Consider the following 18,580-nt stretch of genomic DNA (forward strand, 5'->3'; position numbering starts at 1 on the left):
TATGTAACTTTTTCTCTCATCGCAGTCGGTCTCGTTCGTTAAATTTATGGTCAAAGTTTAATCTTGGAAAGCGCGGCCACACTATATTTTGAAATGGAGGGAGTACATCACAACAATTTGACATTTGACATCATTGCAAATCAGCAATTTCAAATTTAGAACTGAAAACTACACGCACTTCATGTATAGACAAGATGGGACTTGCACGATAAAATGCCAGCCACACGACACTTAGATGGTTGAACTAAACTACACAGGGTAAAAATTGCTTATCGACATCTTTTATACATGGTTTAACTGGCTAACGAAGGCGAGGCTCTTTATACACCGGTCGGCGGCGCGGCGGCGTGGTCCTTGAAGGTGTCGGCTCCGCTTCGGCGTCTGTGAAAGACACGTTGTGCTCCTCCTCCGCTGCTTTGGCTTCGACATTGGCGGCGGCCATGGCCTGTTCTACCTCCACCGCTTTGGCTTTGGCGCGGGAGGTTGCCGCATCGTGCTCCTCCTTTGCTGCTTTGGCTTTGGCACGGGCCGCGGCGTGTTGTTCCTCCGCTGCTTCGGCTTTAGCACGTGTCGCGGGCCTCGCGGCCACGACACGCGCCTCCTCCACTGCTTTGGCTTCAGTGCGGTCGGCAGCCACACCGTGCTTCTTCTCACCTGTTCTGGCCTTGGCAACGGCGATGGCTTCGGCGCGTGCCGCGGCCACGACGCGCGCCTCCTCCACTGCTTTGGCTTCAGCGCGGGCGGTGGCCGTAACTCGTTCCTTCTCCGTTGCTTCGGCTTTAGCTTGGATGGCGGCCACGCCGGGCGACCACTCCTGGCAAGCAAAATGAAATGGTAGGGATTGTATATATTAGGCACTAGCATAGCGATGAACTACTAGAATGGAATGGAAGATGATTAGAGATTAAGAAAACAAAGATTAACCATATATATATTAGAAAAGAGCAACGATCAACAATGTGCATTACCTGCATATCGATGTTTGTCTCTATGCTGTACGGTTTACTTGAGTAAAATAGATGCCATCTTTTTTCAATCCCTTCATCATCTGCATAAGCCTCGACATGCTGGATATGACGGAACTTATCCCACTCGGGGCCACACTTCCCCAAAGCCATGGAAGCGAGCACCTCTGGACTGCAGTCCAGCAACAAATGACTTGGTTGTATAGTCCGTAGGCACATCGGGAGTTGTTTCTTGTTGTAGTTAACTATTAGCGCGAACCTCCGGAGTGAATTCATCTTATGTAGTAACTCAAGTTTTGGGCAGTGGTTGATCCAAAGCTTTTGCAATTTGGGAAAATTAGACATGCTAGTCAGGTCAGGTAAGTCATACAAGATGAGGTGAACTACGGAAGTGAAGTTCTTCAGCGACTGGAGGCACTGGACGCCACCTATGGTTAATTTTTTCATAACCCTTGCATGGGTGGAAAGACCCGGAGGAATATAACCCAACTTGCAGTTTTTCAGAAAAAACTCCTCCAATGCGGGCATAGCTTGAACTTTCTCCTGCCATCCCCACTCCTCCCATTCCAGCATTCCACTTAAAATCAGTGTGTGCAGTTTCGGAAAGCCAACCATCGTCTGAGATGAATGATGGTGACGCTGACTTCGGGGTTGCAAGAATTCATCACCGACAGACTTGATTGTCGGAGCGCGATTGACCTGTAAAAACTCCAAACACGGGAGTCGACACAATCCATCAGGGAGTTGGGTGCAGCAAGATAGATCTGTCATCCATAGAGTCCTCAAGTTCTCGAGTGGTACTTTTGTTGTCCACATCATCCATCTTGGGAGTTGACGCCCAAAATACCCTTTAATGTCAAGATACTCTAAGCAAGGCAGAGGGCATATCACATCAAACACCACCTCAATTTTTTGTTGTTCCTCGTTAGAGACTCGGGCTTTGAGCAACCCATCATCTCCTAGTCTGCTGCTGCATTCTAAGGTAAGTGCAGTAAGATATTGTTTTGCACCTACTCTAGCCTTTGCAATGGACGAGGCCTCTAATACATTCTCTAGACTCTTTAATCCAAGCTCCTTAAGCTGAGAAAGAGGCCCCAACTCTTCCAAACTACACCAATCACCATCCATATATGTTGGAAATCCAAATAGTACCCATAAATTTGTTAGAGCACGGAAACCCCTAGGAATACTGTTTACATGGGTGTCATTAGTTGAAAGATACCTCAATCCTCGTAGCTTAACAATGCTATCAGGAAGTTTTACAATGCCTCCACAACCTTCAAGGTTAATGTGTTGGAGGAATTTCAACTCGTGGATGTTCTCTGGCAGTCTAGATATATCTGTGCAACTTCTTAATGACAAATACCTCAAGTGCTTCAGCTGACACACAGATTCAAGCAATGCTGCAAAATTTGCGGATTCTATAAATAGAGTTCGTAGGCTTGAGAAGGTAACCAAGGAATCACCGGGTTGCATCTTGAAGTTCCCAGATAACATTAGTAGTCTCAATAATTTATGCCCTGTTAAATCTCTCCATTCAAATTCATCCGATTCAGCTCCTTTGGTTTCTATGGACAACCTAAGAAAACTATGTGATCTAAGTTTGTTTTTAGCAGTAGCTCCACTCTGAGCTACCAACGATTCATCTCTAGCCACAAACTGAGCAAATGAGCGAATGACATCATGCATATTTCCAATAAGCTGGCCAGGATAGTTTGTATCTGGCTCAATAAGGTTTCTTAATATTAGCTCATTGTAGTACCTTTTTCCTTCAAGTTCTAGAATACCCGAGCCTCCATTAACCAACCCTTCACCAATCCACATGGACACTACTTCATTGACACTTAGTATTGTCTTTTTAGGTTTAAGGGAGAAGTGCAGAAAGCATTCTTGTAAGCAAGGGGACAAATCATCATAGCTAAGATGTATTACATAGTTTAGCTCCTCTGGTATTCGAGATACTGACCATATATCATCATTCAAGATGTCTTCCCAATCACGTCGTGTTTTCTCCTTCTTGCATAGGAGCCCTCCCATAACTTTTATAGCAAGTGGTAAACCATCACATTTTGCTATAATTTGCAACCCAATATCTTTTAGCATGTCAAGCTCGGGTTCATCTTTTCCTGATGTGAGTACCTGCAAGCAGTTATAACATATAAAGTTAATGAGGGGTGCATAATATGTTGGCAATGACTAGGTGTGTGCTCTTTTTTTTATTTACTACAAGCAGTGCACTAGATCACCGAGAAAATAAGCTAATAAATAAAAAAGGCATGCATTACGATAAATTAGATTGCCACCCATACGTGTGGAATCAACTTCATATTGATTTTCTAAGGATTACATAATGCATATGAAGGCGTACCAAAATATTTTTCGATGTATTTTCATTCCTTTACATTTATCATCTTGGTGAACTCGTTTTACAGTTTTTTAAGGCAAAAATCAATAAAACTATATGGACTTTAAAGCTCGACGGTGATCACGAGCATTAAGTCAATAAAATAAAACATGTTGGGTATAGAGATATTACATGGAGATTGATGATCTTTGTAGAGGAATACAGTTAATTGAGATGAACAAGATGGGAAGAAATAACAACAATGTTGCACACAAGAAAGCGGAGTTTTCCCAACTTAATGGAGTGGCTGCCATTTGGCGGAACCCTCTACCGGTTAACATAGCAACATGTGCGCACTTAGATTGTAATGAACAATGCTAGATAAATGAATGGATGTTATATATCCCCTCCCCCCTTCCACACACAGACACACCCCTCCTCAAAAAACATGTGGAATCTTCTGTGGTAGTCGTATGCAAGTTCATATATAATCAAATTAACAATGTGGTGATATGTAAGTGTATATAAAATCAAATTAACAGTGTGACGCTAAAATACGAGTGTTATAACGAGTATGAATAAGTACTGACCTGCTTCTTGAGCAATGACCATGCATCTATAGGACCTAATTTGTCAACATGGTGGCAATACACAACTTTCATGCTCCGGGCAACAGTGTCATGTCTTGTGGTGATGAGGACTCTGCTACCTGGGCCGCCATAGCTAAAGGGAGTCATCAACAGTTTGTCCCATTCGCTGACACCCCACATGTCATCTAGTACAAGAAAGATTTTTTTGTCCTTGATGGCATTCATGAGAGCAACGACAAGTAGGGCCTTGTCTCGAGCCCCACCCACTCCAGGCAAGTCTCCCCCAGCGGCAGTGATGGCCGTACTCAACAATTCAACATCGTTGAAATCTCGTGTGATGCTAAGCCATATCTTCTTAGCGAACTTGCCTTCAATAGCCTCGTCATTGAATACCTTCTTGCAGAGAGTGGTCTTGCCAATCCCGCCTACACCAACAATGGCGACCACCATGAGGTGATCAACCTTGTCACCAGCTGCCTCCCTTGTAAGCACCTCCACAAGTGCTCTTGTGTCCTCCTCGATCTTCTCGCCAACCGCACCTGACCTCTCCATCAATGAATCTGTTTTGCGATCAGTGGCAAGAGATCGAGTTGCCTTCCGGTCTTGGTAGGCTTCTAGCTTGATGAAATTGAAACTGCCACCCCACTTGCAGATGTCATCCAACTTTTGATTGAGGTTCTTGATGCGGGTGCCGATATCATGGACATGCAGGGGATTTCGGATGCAAAAGAGGAGCGCGTGAAGGCACCCCATGTCCGTGGATGGACCTTGCTCCATGATCTTGAGCTGGCATAGGTCGATGATGTCGGTGGCCTGGTACATGGCACGCTTCAGTTCCTCCACCCACCCCCGCACACTCTTGTCGGTGATGGTCCTCCTATCGGCATCGGCAAGAACATTCTTGAGATCCCCGAGCTTGACGCCTAGTTCCTTGATCTCACTAGAGACCCCGATCATCATGGCTATGTCTTCGCTTGCCATTTGGGCGAGCATGTTGGTCACGTACGATGCCAAAGCACCCAAAACCACCGCCATATCGCAGGATTTGCCCGGGCAGCTGCTATACTGAAAATAGTGCATGCAAGTAAAATTACTCCTCTTTGTAACAACTTTTTAATTCAACAATCACATTCTAAAAGTTGGTTCATACATCTCACTGTTGAAAACAAACGTGCTGTGGATTCACTCACCAGCGAATAGCTTGCAAATGAAAAATATGGCTTGCAAAGAAGAATGGCATTGCTATACGTGAAAACAAAATTGAACCACGAATGAACATCACAATGATTACTCGAAATAAAACAGAGGGCACCATCTGCATTACACTAAAAATAGCTACGAAGCAGCAACAAAGCTAGCGTTATCTAGCGAAGCTGAAATTAATTACCTTGAATCGATAGGGGAGTTCAGTGCTCCAGACCAACTACCCGTAGGCTAAACTGCATGTGGAAGCTCCAGATTTAGCTTGATGAACAAATCCAGAAGATGATGCCTTTGTTTTCACAAATGGGCGTCATGGCTGGGTATGTATTCCTTTTCGTTTTTTGGCTGGGCAAGAAAGGGATTCTTGGATTGAACAAGGCAAAAGATGATGTGTTCCTTTTCCTTTTTGGCAGGGCAAGAAAGGAATTAGTTCCTTGCTTCCTTCTTGCGTCTGTAATTTCGTTCTTAATTAGATGATGTGCTTGTTTGGTTCGACATGGTATCAAACTTTTCTTTCTCTGAAGGAAGTGAGTCTGTCCAAGCATCAGATTAACTGGTGCATATTTTCTCCATACTAGGGCCAGATTGATTGAATACAAAACTAGTGATTGGACAATTGTCGCCTCTTCATTACATCATGGCTGCTTCCTTCCTGAATCGAGAGAGCAAGAGCTGCCTAAATTTCAAGTGACTGTATTGAAGACAAGACAATAGGACATCCAGCGAGGTCATTTTGTTTGCCAAACACGTGCGACGAATTTTACCATATTTATTCAAACCCCTTGCCGGCCAGTGGCAAATCTAGGAGAAAAATGGAGAGTAGGCTCAAACAGGCCGGAAGCGACTTTTTGGTGGACGAGGGCATTGGCTCTCTTTTTTGAAATGATTCAAAAAATCATATGTTCAAGTTTAAAAAAAATAAAAAAAAACTGTGAAAACTTAGACATATTCACGATGGATCTGTGAATTTCCGTTCAAAAGTATTATGATTTGCAAGATGCAGCAAAAAAAAAAAAATCCCGGCCAAGCAATAAAAAAAGATTGGCCCATTTTGGCATTTTCTTGTACATATTTGTTTTTTTGTCTACGCCACATATGAAAGTATATTGTTGTGAAAATTTTCTTGAACTGTTATATGTGTATTTGTGTATGTACAATTTTTTGATTGTTTTTTGCATTGCGGAAAATGTTTTTTTTTTTAAGTTCACATAGTGCCCGTCCACCGTTGGGCATTTGCGCAAACAGACCCCTCTTCTTCCTACCTTTTCATTTTCTTCCCCAATAACCCATGTCAAAGCCAGGATTTGAGCTAAGCCGGACAGGGGCGAACATTTAAGGTCTAAATTTGTAAGGCACAATGCAAGTCTACTCAACCAAACAAATGATTCACAAAATTTTTCATCAAATACAATTACTAGAGCATGAGAAAACACACAAAAAAAGACTTAGGAAGTACTAACATTTTCTCATGTGTGTCGTGCGAATGCGCTTGCATCCAATGTTGTCATCCCAAAATTCCAAGTGAGGCCTACAATATGTGAGGCAACAACAATTATGAATGAATGAATCTAAATCTTAACACAAGTGTAATAATATTTGTATCTTCCAGTAAGATAATATTGTACCATTAAATTGTAGTCGATCCAACAACACGAGGTCGTAGAGTCCCCGCAAGAAAAAAAGAGACCCCCCACGAGGTTGTCAAGGTAGATTGCATTGGTGATTCTTCAAAGCATGAAACCATAACATAATCTGCTTGTATTCGATTTTTGCAAATATCTCACGCTCAACATAGTAGGCCATTAGATCATTGAGCCAATCATCACCTAGCCTGTTCCGAAGACCTCTCTTTAGCTAGATTAAATACGTGAGGGACACAAACTTGACGAATTTTCAACAACATCGAAATTTGACATTGAATTAATTAGTCTACATTATAAATTCTAGTTCTGTCCTAGGCTCTAAAGTTCTAATAACATGGCCATGGAGCAAAGAAATCAATGCGGTGTATACATACATTTCTAAAAGGAAAAGCCCCAAAAGGGGAGCAAAGAAATCTATTCGACAGCCACGCGTACGCGCGTGGACATGGACGTGAGGTGGCACGGACGCAGGCATGCGACGGCGTGTGCGGGCATGCGGCGGCGGTATTGCTGTTGTGACTGCTGAAACTAGCGATAGGGATTTTTTTTGACAGGATTTTCTTTTTCGTTCGGTCGTTCGTACTGGGGTAATGCAGCAAGGCCCCCATATCCGGGCATTCCAATTGGCCCACTAAGCCACTAAGGCCCAAGTCTCCATATCTGGGCAGCGCTACGTCTCGCTTGAGGTGAGTCAGAAGCGCGGCGACTGGTGATCGCTTTATTTTTTCATTTTTTTGGATTTTGTTACTTTTTTCTTTTGTTTCTATTTATCAATTTTCTTTGCTCTTTTGGTTATTATTCTACAATTTTTTGTATATGTCAACAATATCTTTCAAACTCACGTCTTGCATTTCATATCCATTTTTTGTTCTTTTTTTTGATTTTCTTATGTTTGTTTATGTTTTCACTCATTTTTATATATGTCAAAAATATTTTTTAATAAATGATCGACATTTTTTGTATACATCTTCAACATTGTCTCAATGCTTATTAAACATTTTAAAATACTTTTTTAACATTTTAATACACATTCAACATTTTTCAAATACTCATTCCACATTTAAAATACTTAATCAACATTTTCAAATACTCGTTTAACAATTTTTAACACTTATTCAACATTTATCAAATACTGTTTCAACATTTTTAATATTTACTTAGAATTTTCAAATTCTTGTTCAACATTTTAGTACTTATTTAAGATTTTCAAATACTTGTTTAACATTTTTAAATGTTTTTTGAAGATTATTTTTTGTGTACATTTATGTAGAATATTTTAAATTATAAAAAAAATATAGAAAAAGAAAAAACGAGAACTGAAAACATAAGAAAAAAATAGACCTCGGCCTCCGGCGCGGCTGGGCCGGCCCATCTGGTCTCCCCCAACGTGAGGCTCATAAAAATTGAGGTGGAGGGAGATTTTATAAGTCAGGATTGAGTGGAGGAAGACGTCATTCTTTCAGTTGTAGATGATCAATACCGAAAAAGATGTACATTCGAATGAAAAGAGGGCCTGTCCGAGAGGAAATAAAGAATATTTTCATTTGCGGATTCTTCCGAACAAGCAACGGATTGAGCAACTAGCGCTGCTCGCTTAAAGCAAGAAATAGGGGTGCCCGGCAGTTGGAAGAAGCACTCGATTCAAGCTCACAGTACATGGGCTCAGCCCAAAAAATTTCCGCAGCTCGGTCGCTCGCCCGGTTGCTTCTGTCGTTTGTTTATTTGTTTTTTCTTTATAAATGTTGAAATTTTCAAAAAAAAACTGTTCAAACATTCAAAAGTATGCATACCATTCAAAAGAGTGTTAATAATGTATTTGGAAAAATGTTTAACGTGTATGAAAAATTGTTTAAGGTGCATACGAAAATATACAATGTGTATGAAAACAAGTTAATCATGTATTTGAAAATATTAAATGTCTATAAAAATATGTTTTATATGTATAAAAAGTACAATGTGTACAGTAAAATGTATATTTAAACAAATGTTAATCATGTACTTGCAAAATGTTAAAACTATATATGAAAAATGTTTCTTACGTATACAAAAAATGTACAATATGTATGAAAAAATAGACATCAAAACATATATCTAGAAAAATATTTAATCATGTATTTAAAAAATGTTAAATGTGTATATGAAATATGTTTCTTATGTATATGGAAAATGTATAATCTGTTCGAAAAAACTAGACATCAAAACATATATATATATATATATATATATACATATATATATATATATATATATATATATAATATTAACCATGTATTTGAAAAAAATAAAGAGTATAAAATATGTTCCTACTCCATACGAAAAATGTACAATCTGTATGAAAAGAAAGTAAACCTCCAAACATGCATTAAAAATGTTAATGATGTGTTTTAAAAATGATAAATGTGTATACAAAAATGTGTCTTCTATATATGGATAATGTATAACTGCATTAAATAAAAGTAGACATCAAATACATATGGGTCTACCTACTGATATGTTTTGATAGATTCTTGTGCAACTGTTGTAATTGTTATAGAATTGCATAGTTTTGGGTCCTCCTTGATCAAGTGGGCATATGATCGTGTTCTTTACTTAGCTAATGTTTTACCATATTGCCATGTCTTACATACAACAAATAGAACATTTTTATATTATTTATGGACTAAGGCGGACTCACCGCTACCTTGAGCTATACTTTGTATTTGAGGTTAAATTCATTAGGGATGCCATCACAATCACAAGCAGTCAGAAGGGTTTGAGGTTCAAGTTTGGGGATGCCCAAGGCATTCTCATTACCTTTGATCCGGTTTCGGGTGTAGATAGTCCTACCCCCCCCCCCCCCCCCTTTCTTTCTATAGGTGACCTAGGTTATCAAATCCACGAGAATTGCTAATTGAAAGGTGATTCTACATGTTCTTGTGGTCGATAGAAGTTTTAGTCTTGCGGGCTGAAATTGCACGGTTTTAATAGATAAACAATAATAAGAGAATGGTCTAGAGAAACCGCATGGGACATGTGGTTGGCAAACTCAAAATTCATATATAGAATAGTCTAGAGCAGTTTTTTGGGGCAAATATTTTTTATCATCTATTTTTTTTCTAGATCTTACAAATGTTACAGAATACGTTCACTCGTACTATTTGGCTCCTTAGCTAGGAGACTCGGAAGACTGGTCATCATAGATCACAAATGACTTGGATATATGCACCACCATCCCATACTACCAACAACCCTCGTCCTTTGCGTGATGTGTCGATTAGCCAATTGAATTATGCTGGGTGGGCAGCTTCCTATAGATATCAGTTCAAACACTACTATTTTGTCTTTAACTCTCTATTTTCGAGACGAGGTTAGTAGGACGTCGAAAAGTTGGTCGCTGAGCAGATAGTGCTATATCCTATATGTAATGTTAGTACCATCGCTATAGGCCCGTAGGTAGAACTAAAGCAGAATCAAAAGGTTGAAGCTTTGTTCCACCGCAACCGCAAGAGCTTTAATTTGCCAGTTCATCTCCACTATTCGTGCAATGCTGTCTACATTGTTTATGTCAAGATAGGATCATGAGTTCTCTGGTGACTGTTTGGTGTGCTCGGTGCAATGGTGTTCAGTGGGGTTTCAAGTCGGCGTTGTTCCATTCATGTTCGGTAGTCTCGGCATCTTCTTGTTAGACGTGGCGGATCTTGTAATCTTGCTTGGCGTTGAGTTGGTGGCCTTCTCTATTTTTTCGGTTGCCGTTTTTCTTTAACCGGCTTATATGAGAATTTCTTCACCAAGACTGTTTCGGGACGAAGGGGTTTGTCGATCGCTAGGTCAGTGCAAAAGTTGAAAGTGCTAGGTCTGTACAAAAGTTGAAAGTGCTTACTGCTGCTAGCTTTGTGTTGCGGTGTGCGTGTGTCACTGCAATCGCGAACTCGCTGCCGACACCGTATCCTGAAACTTAATTGAACAATGGATAGATGTGCCACGACCGCCATGCGCGTAAAGCCTCGCGATGCAGTCAACATCTTTCTTCTCCTCCTCTTTTTGTTTCTTTGCCGACGAAGATTTGTCCCCCAAAACAATATCTTCATGATCAGATATGAGTAGTCACTAAACACGACCACATGCATGGTTCCAACGTAGCTTTATTAGCACATAAAGAGCACTGCCTACGTGCCAATCTTCCGGTAATGTGGACGGCCAAAGACTGGGATACGCACGCGTAGCCACAAGGGCAACGGGGATATCCGAACCTGAGCACCAGCATGTGATGCAGTGCTTCTCTCTCTCCCTCTCTTCTAGAAAAAGGAGGATATACTTCTGCCTCTGTATATGGGTGATGCATACAACCATTTTATCAATTATTTATAAAAACCTTACAAAGTAATAGGAGTAGATCAGTAAGCCTGAAGTCATTATGTTGGCAACACCTTTCATTACTCATTTTCCCTTGATGAAGGGATGTCAAATGTCCGAACCGAATATCAAACAGACATCGCACCAAACAGGGCCGAGCGGGCAAAATCCCGGGCCCTGTGCGAAACAAAAAATTGGGCCCTATCTCGCTAATAAAATGAACTAACAAGCAAAAAAAAAATTGCGGGGAAAATTAACGAGCAATTATAATGGAAAGTATATATATCTCACAAATTTTTTTTATAATGTAAATAATATAATGTCAATGTTTTGCAATTAGATGAATGGTCTAACTCACCTAGTTTTGGGTCCTGTCTGTTAGGTTGATCTCTCCACCAATGGGCCCAACGGCTCATTGGGTCCTTGACCGACGCCCTGATCGGGGGCGTCCAGTCCAAGCAAGGTTGGTGGGCCCCTATCGCACAGTGCTATAAAAAGGAGGTAGGGACCAGGGGCACAGGGTACGAGGTTCGTCACCGCCACTGTTCCCTACTCCTAACCTTATCTGATCCAGAGGAAGGCATTGAAGCGATGGAAGCTCCACCTCCACCACTACTCTCTGCCGTCCCCGGCACCGACACCATGGCCGGCACCAGGAGCTCTTCGAGCCACAAGCAGAAGGTGACAACCACCGGAATATCTAGCCTAATCGATCCAGATGCACTATCACTGTCCAGTTGAACCGCTACACTGTGATCTTTAATTGAGGAGGTAAGAACCAATCTCTATCGAAGTAACGATCCCCGCCAAAAGTTAAATTAAGAATTAGAATTTAGGAGTAGGAAATGAAGGATTCGCTAAGCACCTGGAGGCTGAAGTCGGTTAGTCGGCCACGGATTGATCTGATGAGACGACGAGTCTGAAAATTAGGAGAGGAAGCCACGAAGCCAACGACAGCGGCCTGAATCCGATCGCTCTGATGGGGCAAAGACCACGACCGACGAGACGATCTCATCTCTTTTTTTTCGTCTCCTGACTCCTGTAGCGACGCCGACGGGACTGTCGTTGGCCTGTTAGTTTCCAGATCGAGGCAATCCTGATTGACTGGTATAGCGATCCCTTTTTTTGACCCACGATTCCGTTTTCATCGCTAGAGAGCAGTTTCCCTTTTTTCTTTGGAAAAGATCGATCGATTCAAGCGACGAGCCGACGAGCTCCAGCGCTCGATGGCCTCGACTTAGGCCCAGCTCCAGCGCCTAGCGGCCTAGTGCTGCAGCTGCTACGTTTTTTCCAGAAATACTAGGCCTATATAAAAAAATTGAGGCCCCTCAAAATTATGGGCCCTGTGCGGGCCGCACATTTGGCACCACTATGGGTCCGGCCCTGGCACCAAAGTCTAACATGTAAAGCCGGATGCCCCAGCCAAGCCACAATCCTGGGACTGGGTCACAAATGGGTCTGAAGCACTCTCAGAGGCCGCCGCGCGCCGCCGTCTTCCACCGACCCATCTCCAGAGTAGGTACTGACGCACCAACCTTGCCAAGCCCGCCGTCGACACCACCGTCCTGCGCGTATCCATCCACACACGCCCGTCGCCGAAACTCCACATCGCCAATGCCGTCGGGATCCGCCGTCGGACTTGCGGTAGATGTAATACCGCTCCTCCTCTTGTCCTATCTAGCCAGCACTTGCTTCAAAATGATGCCCCCAGGGTGGAGAATGACACCAAAGGCTTTGTCATCATCTGATCCACTAGACCCAGATTTAGGGTTTCCCCCAGAACATCCTGATTGAGTTGACGTGACCTGCAACAAAGATGTCTCGAGAAGGAAACGGTGTCAAAGACACCGCCATCGTTCGCCAAGACCGCAGTCAGGCGTGATTTTCATCGGAAGCTGCGTTGTCCCGATCTCACGGCTGGTTGGAACCGCGTGGAGCTTCGCCATGAAGACGTATGCCGCCACCGATTCTCCAGCGAAGGTCCTCCATCCCCTCACCGGAGCCCTCATCGCACCGCTGACCATCCACATGAAGAGTTGACGACGGATCTGGGTGGGATCCAGATCCATGCCTGCCGCCATGCCCACCATCACCGGAGACCTCAGATCCCGCGGGTCATAGAGGGTAGCGCGGCCACCGCACGACTAGGGCGCCGCCCTAGCCGTTGCCCGCAACTCCCTCCCGGCCATGTTCCAGCCGTACCAGGAGATCACCACCTTGTCTAGATCCCGGTTCCTTCGGCGCCGGCAGATGGGGAAGTAGTAGCGCAAGGGTCTTTGGCGGCGCGAGTGTTCGGCCTTGGCAAGACGGCGCGAGGGTCGGGTCGAACTCACCAAGACTTGCACACCAATATAACTGCCAAAACAAAACCTTTAAATTAAATGAGATAGATTTTACCTTCCCGACTTCTGCATCAACAAAAAATGCGTACAACCGTTTTAGTATGAGTACCAAGATAAAGTTGGCCTTTGCGGCCTTTGCGGTGCTTCTCTCTTGGGGCCAAAATATGGCAAGCACCGCACTTGCCGATGGATGCCTCAAGCAAAAATACTTCTGTTTGTGGTACTATGCAACTGCCTCTGTCGACACGACATGAGGCCTCCACCGATCAATCCTCTCGCTCCTTGGATGTCGTACCTTGCCTTTTTATGATGCCGTGTCGGTCTTTGACCGTAGATGTAGCTAGTGTAGGGTGCCGACTGAAAAAGATGTCCGAAATAAGATTTTGCCATGGGCTAATCGTTGTGTAAAGTTGATTTTTCTCGTCGGACATGAGTCGAGTGCATGGGTGCTGGCGAGCCCGACCGTCGTTACTGTCGGCGTCGGAGCCCCGTCCACTTGGCAAGCTTATAAAACGGCTGCCGAGGAGCCACATTTGTGCAACCATAAGCTACCTAATCAAGAAAGAAGAGCAGCTGAGCCGTGTTTAATCAACCGTGAACTCGATCCCTTCCTTGTCATCTCATCAAGGTCGACCAATGGCATTTCTAGGAGGATCATTGCGCATGACGAGGAGCATCGGCAGCCAGAAGATGATGGAGGGGAAGAGCCACGGCATGTCAGGGTCGTGGCAGCAAGCGCTGGCGCCCGTGAGGCAGCTCTTCTGGAGAGTGAGGCGTGCCATGCTGCGGCCGAAGCGCCATGTGCCCTGAGTTTCGGGTACGACCTCAAGAGCTACTCCCAGAACTTCGATGACAGCCTCGTCACTGCCCACCGCCTCTAGCTAGCCACACCTGCAGGGTCTTCTACTTCTTCTTCTGAATTTTACTTGCCGCCTGGGCGGACCATCGCCCGAGGCTGGAGAGTTTGAAGCATCGTCACCTTGTGATCTGCTCCTCCTCTAGTTCAGCTACGAGTGTATATTATACAGTAGTACCGTTCATTCATAAGTTGCTTACTGTTGAAAGTCTGAAACTGCGAATGAAATGACAGCGTATTTATGTGCTTTTATGTACGTAGACTGCAAGCCGTGTCACTTACCTCGATGGAATGGAATTTAAACTATTTCTGTTCATGTGGTGCCATCTGTCATTTATTTCTGTTTATGCTAGCGAAGATGGTGTGAGCAAATATTTTTTATCAACTACTTTTTTTTAGATCTTACCGTTGTTAGAGCATCTACACCGGACCCCATACTAGTCCCAAACGCCTGGACGGGCTGCCCAGTCAACAAAAAACGCACGCAACCAAGGTCCCCATACCCGGCCCAAACGCCTGGACTGACCGGCAACCCCGTAAACCCCATATCTAGCCCATATATGGGGGCGGATATATATGGGGAGATCCTAGACGCCCCGGGAATGCCCGCCACGTTGGACTGACCGCTAGGGCCCTCGCGGTCACACGCATAGATCGGCGGTCCAACGGGCGCCTCCTTCGGTTCTTGGAGCGGATGCATTCATGGCGCCGTGTGTCGCCGCTCTGGCGTGCCGCCCAAGGGAGCAAGCCCGTCTATTTAAGCCGGACGGCGGCAACAAAACCCTAGGCTGTTTGCCAGCTTCCCTCTTCCTCCCACCACCTCGCAACCATGGCCCGTAGAGGATCACCACCTATGCAATGTTGATGCCGGAACGCCGGTTGCAGATAGAGGAGGAGATCAAGGCCAAGCGCGCCGCTCATGTCGGTGCCAGGCTGCCTCTGGATTTGCTTGAGCCGGTGGAGGAGGAGGATCTGGAGCAGACGACGTGGCGGAGCTGGAGGAGGAGCAGCCTGCTGCAGGCTTTGGCATGGAGGACTCCCTGGCGGAGTTCGAGGTCGCCCAGGCGGTGGAGATGGCGGAACAAACCGCCATCATCGAATCCATCCAAGATGAGGCATATGTGGAGTCCAACCGGCACTTCATCCGGCAGTAGAGGGCGGAGATTGACGAGCTCTTCGCCTCTAGTTTGGATGAAAACGAGCCGGAGCTGCCACATGCGCCTATCTACCCGGAGCTAGGGACGGAGATAGTGGACATCTCCAATGATGAGTAGTCCACATATGTACGTAGTATGTAGGTTCTTTTAACTGCATGGTTAGTATGGATTTGAGATTTCATGTTTGAGGTACATGGTTGCGGTGGGCAATTTTTGTGTGATGTCCGGTCACTATCCGTAGGCGCATCCGCAAACATTTCGGGACCGGATTTTGATACTTCCAGTTGTAGATGCTCTTACATAATATGTTCACTCATACTATTTCACTCCTTAGCCAGGAGGTTGGAACCTGGAAGATAGATAGGTCATCATAGATTTTGAACAGTCATCGGGGGAGTTGGGGAGGGGGGGGGGGGGGATAAACCCCCCTTAAGTTTAATCTCATTCGAAGAAAACATTGATCTAGTTTACAAGGAAAACCGGATAAAAAATCTAAACAAGTTGACCCCGTTTTTGAGGAAAGTCGGGCTGAAAACTGTACAAACAACGCCCGTGCAAGGCACACATAGCTAGCAGACGGAAGGGCCATCGCCACAAAAGACACTCCTAGATGTTAGGTGTCGTCGAGGGATCACAATGTCAAAACATTGCAAGCAGTCTAACACACCGCACATGCGTGCATACCGGGCCTCATGGCACAACTCAGGAGCGTCCGCAGTCAACGAGTGCCACCAAACACGAACCTTGGCTGGGAGCTCTCCTCCACTGCTCTTCATTATTTGTGCAATGTTGTTTACATTGTTTATGTCAGGATAGGATCAGGGGTTCTCTGAGACTGTTTGGTGTGTTCGGTGCAATGGTGTTTAGTGGGTTTCCAAGTCGGCGTTGTTTCATTCTTGTTCGGTAGTCTCAGTGGCTTCTTGTTAGGTGTGGCGTTTTTTTTATAATTTTGCGCGGCCTTGAGTCGGCGGCCTTCGCTATCTTTTTTATTGCCGTATTTCTTTAACCTGCTTATATATGAGGATTTTTCACTAGGTCTATACAAAAGTTGAAAGTACTTACTGTTGGAAGCTCTGTGTTGTGGCATGTGTAACTGAAATCGCGAACTTGAAGGCGACACCGTATCTTGAAACTTAACTGAACAATAGATATATGTGGCACGGCCATCGTGCGTGTAAAGCGTCATGATGTAGTCATCGTCTTTCTTCTTCTACTTCTTTTTGTTTCTTTTATGATGAAGATTTGTCCCAAATAACTACATCTTCGTGATCGGATATGAGTCATCACTAAACACGATCACGTGGTTCCAACATAGCTTTATTAGCACATAAAGAGTACTGCCTACGTGCTAATCTTTCCGGTAATGTTGACGGCCGCAACGGCAGTGGGGGATATCCGAACATGAGCAAACATGGGATGGATGCCTCAAGCGAAATTTCTTTTATGATGCAACAGGAAAAGATGTTCCAAATGTGATTTTGCCATGGCCTAATCGATAATCGTTGTGTAAAGTGGATTCCCCTAGTCAGCAATGAGTGCACGTGGGCGTGGTGCCGGGCCCGACCGTCGTCATCGGCGTCGGAGCCCCGCCCATTCGGCGAGCTTATAAATGGCTGTTGAGGAGCCCCATTTGTGCAGACTGTGCGTCCATCTCAGATCAGAAGCCATCTACCCTATAAATCAAGAAAGAAGAGCAACAGAGTCGTGTTTAATCAATCGTGAGCTCCTGTCCGCATCATCTCATCAAGGTCGACTAATGGCGTTTCTGGGAGGATCATTGCGCGTCACAAGGAGCATCGGCAGCCGGAAGATGATGGAGGGGAAGAGCCACAGCAGGCCGGGGTCGTGGCGGCAGGCACCGGCGCCCGTGAGGCAGTTGTTCTGGAGGGTGAGGCGGGCCATGCTGCGCCCGAAGCGCCGCGCCGTGAGATTTGGATACGACCTCAAGAGCTACTCCCACAACTTCGATGACGGCCTCGTCCCAGCTCACCGCCTGTAGATGACACCCACGGGGGCTTCTTCTTCTTCTTCTTCTTCTTCTTCTTCTTCTTCTTCTTCTCCGCCCGGCCGGACCATGGCCCGAGGCTAGAGAGTTTCAAGCGTGGTGACCTTGTACTGCACATAGTTTGAAGTGTACTATAGTATTAGACATTATTGTTCATGCACAAGTTGCTTACTGTTGAAAGTCTGAAACTACCAACGAAATGACAATGTATCTATTGCAGTTTGGAAGCCGTTACTTGCCACGATGGAATGGGATATAAACTGTTTATGTTTATGTCGCACATGCTAGAATACACTCTGCGCCGGGGCTTCTCTCACTCTCATGTTTGATATGGGTGCATATTGGGAGTGAACTGAATTTTCAATGTCAATTTTCAGGAGGCATGATTTGGACCCCCCCCCCCCCCAATAGTTTATGACTCTGTATGTAGATCAGCAGTGAGATTAAAACTCACCCTTTTTATTATGAAACATTATAATGTATTCCACGTGATCAGAATGTTCAGACCCCTCGAAACACCCATTTGGTAGATAATTGATCGTTTACGCTGAGATCCATCCTTACTAGACGCATCAACATGCGCTCGGAAACTCCCTCATGCCACCATGAGGTCTTGAAGAGAGGCACGACGAGTCCAGGTCCCCAGCTCCTGATCGGGGCGCCGCACCACCCAAGACAAAGGGCTCGCCTAAGCCACCCGCAGCTGTGTTCTTGCCGCCCACACGACCAAGAGGTATAGCCACCACTGCCGTCATGGTGCCCGCCGGAGAGCAACCAGAATGTTCAGGCCCCTCGAAGCTCCATATGGTAGATAATTGGTCATTTAGGCCGAGATCCATCCTTACAAGAAGCATCAGCGTGTGTTGCTGCACCATTGAATTACAACGTCAAAGTTATGCTCGCCTCATTGCACCATGAGATTTAGCAAATAGCTTGGAAACTCTGATTAAACCAAGATATATTATTCTTCGAAAGAAAATCTGGCATATTCTACAAGTTATTTGCTTGATTGTTAAGAGGGGCATACATATGCAACTGTTATCTTGATTTAATGTTGAAAGAACAACCTTTAGCACATACAACCGTACTTCATGCACACAAGCAGATTGGGTCCTCGTTGGTTCCCAAGCTGAACTAAACTAT

The 18,580-nt window shown here is 44.6% G+C and overlaps 1 protein-coding gene and 1 pseudogene across 1 annotated transcript; one reads left to right on the top strand and one right to left on the bottom strand.

Moving 5' to 3' along the window:
- Window positions 1–79: 79 nt before the first annotated feature.
- On the bottom strand, window positions 80–5,400 carry LOC123180746 (putative disease resistance protein RGA3; annotated as a pseudogene).
- Window positions 5,401–17,089: 11,689 nt separating this feature from the next.
- LOC123180752 (uncharacterized) lies at window positions 17,090–17,567 on the top strand. The gene has a single exon (XM_044592889.1). The coding sequence runs from the start codon at window positions 17,189–17,191 to the stop codon at window positions 17,429–17,431; it is 243 nt and encodes an 80-aa protein (XP_044448824.1). The 5' UTR covers window positions 17,090–17,188; the 3' UTR covers window positions 17,432–17,567.
- The last annotated feature ends 1,013 nt before the right edge of the window (window positions 17,568–18,580 follow it).

This window comes from Triticum aestivum, chromosome 1A (genome assembly GCF_018294505.1).
Source record: "Triticum aestivum cultivar Chinese Spring chromosome 1A, IWGSC CS RefSeq v2.1, whole genome shotgun sequence".
NCBI classification, from domain to species: domain Eukaryota; kingdom Viridiplantae; phylum Streptophyta; class Magnoliopsida; order Poales; family Poaceae; genus Triticum; species Triticum aestivum.